General features: G+C 30.3%; 1 protein-coding gene across 11 annotated transcripts; it reads left to right on the top strand.

Moving 5' to 3' along the window:
- The first annotated feature begins 1,210 nt into the window (after window positions 1-1,210).
- On the top strand, window positions 1,211-9,457 carry LOC114196099 (primase-helicase Twinkle, chloroplastic/mitochondrial-like). Of its 11 annotated transcripts, none has more exons than XR_014984344.1 (10): window positions 1,211-2,032; window positions 2,954-3,166; window positions 3,507-3,633; window positions 4,269-4,351; window positions 4,834-4,965; window positions 5,290-5,382; window positions 5,458-5,592; window positions 7,434-7,552; window positions 9,064-9,207; window positions 9,285-9,454. XR_014984344.1 is itself a non-coding variant. In XM_085666119.1 (8 exons), exons 5-8 carry the CDS (start codon window positions 5,311-5,313, stop codon window positions 9,074-9,076), a joined length of 339 nt encoding a protein of 112 aa, XP_085522245.1. In that variant the 5' UTR covers window positions 1,212-2,032; window positions 2,954-3,166; window positions 4,269-4,351; window positions 4,834-4,965; window positions 5,290-5,310; the 3' UTR covers window positions 9,077-9,457. The 11 variants fall into 11 exon arrangements, 2 of the variants coding, with proteins under 2 accessions (XP_085522245.1, XP_085522246.1); XR_014984343.1 differs by having other exon boundaries at window positions 3,507-3,637; XR_014984342.1 differs by lacking the exon at window positions 3,507-3,633 and having other exon boundaries at window positions 1,212-1,717; window positions 1,876-2,032.
- Window positions 9,458-10,275: the final 818 nt, after the last annotated feature.

The raw sequence follows: 10,275 nt of genomic DNA, 5'->3' as shown, positions 1-10,275 counted from the left end.
AGAAACATTTAAAAATAGATAAATATTTTAAACTAAAAAATAAAAATAAAAAAGTTACTTTTTTTATTTTATTGGATAAAAATTTAAGTTGTTTTAATTGATATCTTGTGATATAGAAAGAAGATAAGAAAAAATATTAATAACATCAAGTTTTCTAAAAATCTTAAGCGAGAAATATTAAAAAAATAGAAAATTTAAAAATCTTATAATAGAATTATATTAAAAAATGAGAAAAAATTAAAAAATACAAAAAAAATTTCAAAGTATTTTAAATTCAAAATAAAGAAAAAGTATCTCTTTTAATTGTTTTGATAAATTTGTTTAGTTTCATAATGAAAATATAATATAATAAAAAAATAAGATAATGAAATATTAGTAAAATTATCATTGTCTAAAAATAAAAAATATAAATATATAGAAAGATTGAGAAATATTCAACCATAAATACATATTTAAAAAGGTATTTTGAATTAAAAATAGAAAAGATTATTATTTTTTATTAAATTTGATAACATTTTAAGTTTTCTAATTGAAATATTGTACTACAAGAAAGTCCTAATTACTTATGACTAACAAATTATTTTAAAAAAATTACTGTAGAGGTGATTAAGCGTATATATTAGTTTTTAAAATGTTATATTTGATTTGTTCATTGTTAGGCTACGTCAATAATTTTTTAACCTAATTGTACTTCAATTGTGGTAAGTTAGATTATAACACATTCTTCTCAATTGTTAAAAAAGAAGAACAAACACTACAAAAAAATTGCATTTAACGGGGATTATTTAGGGAAGATTAATATAACCTTAGCAATGGATGAACTTAATTGAGGTTTTTAAAATCTCCATTAAATTCCAAAGGTTTAGTGTTAAACCTTTATAAAATAGTGTAGGTTTTTAAAATTTCCGCTAAATTACAAAGGTTTAACTTTAAACCTCTAAAAAATAGTATAAATTTTTAAAATCTTCCTTAAATTACAAAGGTTTAATGTTAAACCTTTAAAAAGTAGTATAAGTTCTTAAAACCTTTGCTAAATTCACTAGAAAAAAAGTATTTTTTATTAATGGTTATTTTTTAGGGGTTTAAGAAACCGCTAAAAATGTTTTTATTTTTTGTCGATCGTTACAAAATTTTCTCTGTTATTATAAATTTAACTATTTGGTTTCATAAAATTTTAGCTATATTAAATGTTTTCCCTTTTGTTTTTTCTTTATTTTTTTGTCTGTCATCAATCACTCCTTATTTCTTTTCTTTCATCTTCTTCCTTAATTCTTTTCCTTCGTCTTCTTCTTCAACATTGATGATGGTAATTTCTTCATTGGAAAGAAGGAGAACGTGATGCACCGCTTTAGAACCCTAAAATCAAGCTCATTCGTTATGAAAGTGTCATCAAGCTTCTCTTTGTGGAGTTGAATCAGATAAACCATTTAAAAGTCGTGACCGCACTTAGGTCCCGTGGAGGTGACGAAGCTACATCGCATAATGGGGAGGGAGTAGAGGTTGTTGTTGGAGGCGAAAAACCCCATGTTCCAGTCGCTGGACTTGACCGGTCTGACGCACACGCTGATGGTGTTGTACGATCTGGTGTGGATCGTGTAGAAGGTCGACAGAGTCGCCAATGGATCTAGTCAGAACAATCCACTTTAACTTTTCTCAACGAATGCTGAATTTTTGGAATGCTAAGCACAAACTTGAGTCTCAGACTTCATGCTTTGAGGTTAACTTTTGGTACCTCCTTTCAATCGATTGATGTTATTGTTGTTATGCTGAGTGTAGAAACTTTATAATCTTATTCTATATAATGGAAATTTGAGGAACCGATTGTGTAGAAAATTAATTGTTGAGCTCTGTTACTTCCTCGGCTGGTACTAGTAGTGGTGTTGTGACCACCCCTTCTGAGGTTAAGCAGAGAGAAGAGTTGGTGGTGCTGCCCGTGGATAACGGAGAGAATCTTATCTCCGATCACGCTCACTTCAATCTCTCCACTACTCCTCCATTTTCTGTTCAGGCCATACAAACATCTCAACATCATGTGAGAGCTTTTTCTTCTTTTATTATCATAATTCCACCCTTAAGTTTGCCATTTTTCTTTCTTTATATGAATGACATTAATTACAACAGGGGTGGGATGGGACAAAATTTCGATACAACTCCACTTTCCTCCTACATAATTCAAGCTTCACTGTGATTAATAATTTATCTGAGTATTTGAGTTTTCTTAAAATTAATAAGTAGCAATGTGGGTTGTGGAAGCTTTTAAGGTGAAATTTTCGTGAAAATGTCAGATGATTGATATATTTAAGAAGGAAAGAATGTACAGAGAGAAAGGAAAGAATGTAACTAAAGCCATTGAGAATGTTACAGACCAGATACCTTAACTTTTTTCTTTAATTTTGCAGAAAAGATGTAGGAGATTGAATAATACCCAAACGAAGGGGGAGAGATTTTATCTTGTTGTTATATAATTTGACTGTGTTGTTATTCTAATTCTACTATTTTTATAGTAAAATTTACAGAATAAGGAGATGCAATACCTCATTTCAAGTTGTTGCAGAGGAAATGAAAACAAACATCGATCTCACATAGCACTACTTGGTGGTTGTTGTTTAAAATGAAATAGTAGAATGAAGATAGATTTGGAACATAAGGAATTGAAAATTGATATTTAACTGAACCTTACTCTTTCGTCTACGCACTGCTACTATATTATAATAATATGTTTGCTTTATTTTCATCTTTTCGAGATAACTTCTGTGTGAAATGAAAGAATTGAAATAATATATCAACTTGGATGTTACTTTGTACTTGTTGCCTTAGTGTTGCGATCCAATGAGTTATTTACGTATTTGATGATTTTAAGATCAATAATATATGACTATCATGACAGTTGCTTAGATTTTCTTGACTCTGTAACTTCATTTTCTTAATATTACCCAGTTTGTTATCTGTGCAGGCAAAGTCAAGGAAGTCTTTAGTTAGAAGGTTTTCTGCTAGATATACTGTGTAATGGGATTACCCAGGGGATTTGAAGAAACTGTTTAGCAGTCCTGTTGGGAATATAAGTGTTAGAAAGGGCTCTAAGGATGAAGGTGCTACTCATATTATATCAGAAGACAGATCCTCACAGGTGAAGGAAATTGAGGAAGTGAGACATTCTTTGGGACAGGTATGTATGGGAGCTTTATACAGGCTTATTATAAAACCATGCCATCCCTTTAGCAATCGGAACATGATAAAAATCTCTTTGAAGAATATTAGGATTGATAGTAAATGGAAGGTTATTTTTCTTTCAATCATCCCTTATGTGGGTCATGTTTCAGTGAGCATTGCTGAGTCCAGATAGTAACATAGTTCTTTAGGTTTTCTAAATTGGTATCATAAATATACTATTGTCACACTAGAACCATAAATCTGTTTCCTTAATATATTATATGCACACTGATCCCGCAAGAGATCTTTGAAATGACTTAGCTGAAATGTTTGATACTCAAAATGCCTTATGGTAGGACATCAAGAATTCAGAACCTTCAGCGGAATCAACATGTGAACTAATAAAATTCCCAGTCAAAGAAAATTCAGTTGATAAAGAGAGTGAACAGGGAGAAACCATGGCCGTGTGCAAGGATGCACTTAGTAGGTTGGATGTCGCAGCTGAGAATGCCATGCGATTAATATATATATATATATATATATATATATATATATATATATATATATATATATATATATATATATATATATATATATATATATATATTATTACTTGCTCAATTTGATTATTAATACAAATATTTCTTATGTTTCAGTTATGAAAATTGTTGATTGTTTTCGGCATTTGATGTCTTTTTGATCCACATTTGAAAGGAAAAAACAATGAATCCTTGAAATCCCAAATAAATTAATAAATCACAATTAGATTCCTTTGAAAATAAAAACATATGGTTGTAAAGTTAACAATAACAAAGTGTGTATAACTACAACATATATGATAACTGTGGTTTGCTGGCAGTTTTTTGTGATACTATCTAGCTGTAAGGTTTTTAATTTGAGACTTTTATAGTAACAAGTTGGAGTAAAGTTTTATCATTAAGGATTTATAATTCTTTATCCCCTGCATTTTTCTTTATAATGTTGCAATTTATCTTTCATTGTAAGGGGACCCTTATATTGGTATATTGGATTATAATGTTCATTAATTTGTAATAATTGTGATTGTTATTATGCATATATATTTGATTATCTTGATTGACTTGTTTATCTAATGTTAGGTATGAGAAAAAGTTGAGCGAATGAGTGTGGAGGAGTTTGAACGGGGCAAGCTTTGGTTAAGCGATACTTTTTCTCTCATAAGGTAAGTCCATTACAAGGATCTCAGCGGTAGTTGTAACTTATGGCATGCCACATTCAAATATTTGTACAATCATTCTTAAATTTTTAGACTGCTGTTATGTTTTATACATTTGTTTAGTTGATTTAGTTTTCCAGTTTCCTTTACAGTTGTCTGTAATTGAAACGTGATGATGCATGCTATGATTAGTGGTGCAGTTGATTCTTTATTTATTTAAAATAGGAAGGGTTAAATCTTTCTAAATTGATATTGAAGCAGGCAATAGCAACTTCTTTAGTGCATTTCGCTCATTTATTAGAACAACTTTAAATTGAAAGTTATATGATAGCGCATTAAAACTATAGTAGGGGAGTGTATTTTTTTTAATCATAATAAAAAACTTTCTCCTTTCAATTCCTTAACTTGTTTCCTTAAGGCATTGGTTAGCATTTACTACCCACATTTCTTAAATTGATGAAATCTACTGCTTGACTACATGATACTAGGTGTGAAGATGACTCCCTTCCAAATATAAGATGGGTCCTTGACCTTGCAAAAGTTGCAGTATTAAGGCACGGGGTGCGAGGACTTGTAATTGATCCTTATAATGAGCTTGATCATCAGCGACCTCCAAACTAGTAATTCTCTTAAAAGAACTTATTCTAAATTTGGATTTTCTGAGTTGTATTAGAACTCTTTAGAATGCTGGGACTTACTGGAGATTCTTTCAATATGAATATGTATTAGAGAAGTACAGGGAAATTATATTTGAATGTTGTGTATTGTATATCAGAGACGTGCATGTTATTTATAATTAAATTAAGGGATACATAAAAAATAAATCTCTCTCCAAGAACATGATGTGTTACAAATCATTCTCTGTTACCAAACTCCCTTTATTTTTGTCTAGATAATGGATGATGGCTAGTTGAGATTAATGTAGTTGTTGCAAAAACTTGCAGGACCGAAACAGAATATGTGAGATGCTTACCTTAATCAAACGCTTTGCACAACATCATGGATGCGATGTTTGGTTTTTAGCACATCCTAGGCAGGTTGGTACATAAACAACTTTGGTTTCATCTATTGTGATTTTACTCTTTCTGATATTCTTTCTTCTCATTTCATAGCTGCATAATTGGGTTGGGGGTCCTCCCAATCTCTATGATATAACTGGAAGTGCACACTTCATAAATAAGTGTGACAATGGAATTGTTATTCACCGAAATCGGGATCCTGAAGCTGGACCTATGAATCAAGTACAGGTGAGTGATTGCAGCACAATATTGCAAGTGATTTCGAAACAAAGAAAAAAATATATAAAAGAGAAAGCAACCTATCATCTAGGAAAATTAACTACACGCATGCTTCTGAATTTCCTCTCTGCTACAGACTTTTCCTTTTCTCTATGATTTTTTATTTTATTTTATTTATGGTTTAGCAGAAAACAATTTCTCATCTCATATACCCATTCTCTTACTATGAATTGGAAAAAGAAATTATTCTTGTAATTGAAATTTTAGATTTAAGTAATAGTTAGAAACCCTTTTGATTCTATTATTAGATTCATTGGCTCGATTTCAATTGTTTGGAATTCATGAGAGTGACTTATAAATATCAAGAATTTAGGTTATGTTTGATTCTTTTCCCATAGAAGTTTGTATGTGTTTTGGTGAACTACTATTGTTTATTGAATAAGTGATTGTCGTAATATTAGTTACTAATTTTTATTAATCGGAGTTAAGTTTACGATCTCTGTCATTATTTTTCTAAAAAGTTCTCAAATAGTGTCATTATTTTTCTAAAAAGTTCTCAAATAGGATCAAACTCAGACATTTCTCTTAATTCTTTTTATCTAATCACGTCTTATTTTATTTCAATAATACATTAAAGACACATTTTGAAAAAAATATTTGTGTATTTGGATAATCATTTAAAGACATGTTTTGTTAAGTATTTTTCTTAAACAAATTTAAATCATAAATATTACATACATGTAAAAGTTTCATATGTTAAATTTTGTTATGAAAAAAAGATTAACCCATAAATTTTTCATTCTTCTTTTTAAATTTTTTAAACTAACGATATATCTCGTAAATATTAGTGAAAAAGTTAAATTCAAAATCTCTTTATTCTACCTTTTACAACTAAACAAATTTTATACCTCATTAAAAACTTTCTTATTATAATAGTTGTAGTTTGCATGTACATTTGTAAGTTTTAGGTAATTGAGATTTGTTTTGGTACAACATATTTAAATTTGACAATGAACAAAAAGTAATCTCTAAATTTAATTATTTCATCATGCTATTGAAACTTTATCTGATGTTTGCCATGGAATATTTTATTTTTACACTATATATATATATATATATATATATATATATATATATATATATATATAAAGTAAATTTAAAAAAGAAAACCGATTCATTTGGCTCAGTGTTGTTCGTTTTGCATGAAAAAGAATTTTCCTGTCAATAACGTTTAGTTTAATAGTAATTTGGTTGCAAAATAAGGGATTATGATGAAACTTATCTTCTCACAAACCCTTCAGACTGTCCTACCAAAATGAACCACTCAAAACTAGATAGGAAATTTATAGTGAGAAAAGCCAAGACTTCATTAACTTCATTGCACTGCAAATATTTTTTTCTGTTTGGCATAAACTTCAGTCCCCATGGTAACTCATTTTTTGTGGCAAATGGCAGGGTAACTGGTGAATACACACCAACAGATAACAAGAGACCAACTGATAGGCTTGTACAGTGGTCGACAACAACTACGTCCTAAAATGAACTTAACTTCTGATACTAGGATTGTGTCTAAAACATGGCCATAGTGTCTTCATTGGAGTGCCAAAGGGTTAGATTGAATCTTAGCATGGGTTGTGAAAATTGATTGTATAATATCATTGTTTTGGCTTTCATTATTTGAAGATCTTGAATCCTGTAGCTGTCCTCTTATACGTGTTAGGATTACATCTTTAATTTTGAAGTTCTGCTTTTTAATCCTTGTATAGAGATACGAATTATAATTGATGTCTAATAGACATAAAGTTTTATGTTTTATAAGGTGTTGATGTTCTTTTATGAACATTATGCAGGTTGAGAATCTTGCTGACTTCTATGAATATTGCAAGGGATTGGAACTTGCCATGAATTTCAAGTTTCCAACACTAAGACAAGTTCTTTTTGTTTGTTACAGCAAGTCATATGATATTATGTAAAGAACATCTTTCCTGATGAAGGATTATCTTGTTTTCTTTTAAGATTATTGAATATGATGTGAGTTGATTAAGAAAGCTAAGTGAAATCCCTACTGGATATTAAGATAACAAGCTATCTAGATGTGAAGGTTCCTTTCACAAAGCTCAAAAGAAGAAGATGATGCATTGATTCAAAATGAAAAGGAAATGGAAAGCATATAAATCATAGAAAACCAAGAACAATTAAAGGAAGAAGAAAACATAAAATGGAAAGAAAAGGAATGGTAAAAATGTGAGAAGCACACCACTACAAGGCTAGGCTAGAAGTCATGGCAACCTTGAAGATGAGTGGATGTGTGCCGCCACTAGCTATGCAAGATAAGGCTTAAAAGTATTCACTCCCAAGGGAGGAAACTCTCACAAATGGTTGAGACACAAGAGTGTTTTTACTTCAAAATGTTCAACCCTTTTACATGTTTAGGAGCACCCCTTATATAGAAGAGTTTAGGGGCCTCTAAGTAAATAAAAGATACCTAAGGATGTCTCTACAAAAACCTAACCCTAGCTTCTAGAAACTAGGTCAAATAAGGTTACAAAAATGAGAGATAAAAGAGCTAACTATTGTGTGTGCATGACTAATTTCGTTCTAGCACAAAAGGAGATAAAGAATGTGTCTCTCATATGTCTATAAAAAGTGGTCAAAGTGTGCTAAAAACAAAGGAGACCAAAGGTATATAGGTACACTTGCTTCATGCCTTTTACTTTATGCTTTATGCCTTTGCTTTACTCTCTCCTCCACATCATTTATGCTCCCCAATCACCATGCGCCACCTAGCATTGCTTTCTTACTCCTAATTAACCTACAAAGCAAATAAACATAGATTAACATGTTGGCTTAAGTCAAGTCAACTATCGTCAACAAGTCAAACCTAGTCAAAGGTCAACAAGTCAACTAAAGTTGATTCAACTAAGTCAACTTAGGGAATCAAAAATAACAAACACAAATGAAAGGGATGAAGGGTTAGTGAACTTCCTTTCTAAACATGCTTAGTCTTCTTAAGCATGTGTCTTCATCCTTGGTTGGGGTCAATCCTTCATCATTCCCTTTCACAAGATATATCAATTGAAGATTCACTAGCTCATGTTCTAGGAAGTAAAGAACATTGTGGTCGTGTCCGAAGAATGGGATTGGGACCTTGCCTTTCTCGTGTGTTTGGATATACTATGAATTTTCATTTTGGGACATCCTCATCTTGTCCTTCTTATTCCGAATTGCAAAATTAGGTTATTGATTTGGATTGTCATGTGTAGCAATATGATGTTGTTTGCTTTGGATTGTCATGCCAAGGTTGTAAATGTTGTTGTGTTGAATATTATTGGACACTATTAATGTTGTTGTTGTGTTGCTTTGGATTGTTTTCTATAAGTAGGAGTAAGAAATGTAATATATTTTTTGTTGATAGATTGAGTGTTTTATAATGTTTATGTCTTTTTTACGATTTTAATAATAGATTGTGTTCTAATATAGGTCTTTGCATTAAAGTCACAATTGGATGAACAAAATAAACGAAATGAAGAACGTGACAAAAGACTTAATGCAATCATGAACTTCTTTTCTCAAAATTATCAAGGTCAATTGCCTCCTGAGTTGACTATGTTCAATCCTGCACCGGTAATGTTTAAGACTGCATAACTTCTTTTATTTTTCAGAGTTTACATTTGTAATTATGATTCACATTTATATTGTAGGTTTCTGATCAAGGAAGTGTGCCAACTAATACAACAAGTTCTGGACATGAGGAAAATCATATGTGATAGTTGAAGAATATAATATAATATGGAAGTTAATTGAATCATTTTATGTTTTGAGAACCATTGCAGTACTTCATGATAGTTTTTGCTGACTAATATTGTACTTGAATTTGAATTTGTATATTTGTTATACTTTGATATACATTTAGTCATCTATAAATAATTTGTCAATTTGATGAGTTTATATCTATTTAGGTATAATTTCATTAAATATAGATTAAAAAATAGAATAAATGTAAATAATTGTGATTGAAAAATATATATGAATACACAAATAATAAATGAGTAAAAATATAATAATAATAATAATAATTTAAAAATCTATAATACTTTACGGAGGTTTTGAAACCTATAGTATTTTACGGAGGTTTTGAAGCCCAGGATATTTTAAGGGGTTTTGAAACCCATGGTATTTTATGGGGGTTCTGAAACCTATGATATTTTGTGAAGGTTCTAAAACCCATAGTATTTTATGAAGGTTTCAAAATCCACGATATTTTACGGAGGTTTCAAAATTCATGGTAATTAATTGGGGGTTTTAAACCCACAAAACTTAACTGAGGTTTTAAAACCTATGTTAAATACAAGAGGATCAAAAACCTTCGTTATTGATTGGTACTTCTTGGGGTTTCCTGGGGTTTTTAAAAACCCTAGCTAACACATTCTCCAGGGATGGTTTAGCGGGGGAAATCGAAACCCCGGGTAAAGAACTTAATAGAGGTTTTAACCCTGGGTAATGTAAAAATAAACCTCCGTTAAAAATATTTTTCCTTGTAGTGAAAGTGGTGTATCATTTCATTTAAATTTTTATTTTTTATTTTTTGAAAATAATTTGTAATTTTATTGAGAATTAAGAAAATATTATACAATAAAATATTATTATAATAATGGTTGTGGTAATTGTAAGGCCCATTAATTCCTGGTCCCC

The sequence above is a fragment of the Vigna unguiculata genome, chromosome 9 (genome assembly GCF_037176805.1).
Source record: "Vigna unguiculata cultivar grain cowpea cultivar isolate G323 ecotype 2 chromosome 9, ASM3717680v1, whole genome shotgun sequence".
NCBI classification, from domain to species: domain Eukaryota; kingdom Viridiplantae; phylum Streptophyta; class Magnoliopsida; order Fabales; family Fabaceae; genus Vigna; species Vigna unguiculata.
The sequence above is the reverse complement of the archived record's forward strand: the minus strand, read 5'-3'. Positions and strand labels throughout refer to the sequence as shown.

Coding starts and splice junctions, on each gene's coding strand:
- LOC114196099 (XM_085666119.1), top strand. CDS start 5,311: ATGCTTACCTTAATCAAACGCTTTGCACAACATCATGGATGCGATGTT. Junction 5,383..5,457: donor TTTTAGCACATCCTAGGCAG/GTTGGTACATAA, acceptor CTCATTTCATAG/CTGCATAATTGGGTTGGGGG. Junction 5,593..7,433: donor GACCTATGAATCAAGTACAG/GTGAGTGATTGC, acceptor AACATTATGCAG/GTTGAGAATCTTGCTGACTT.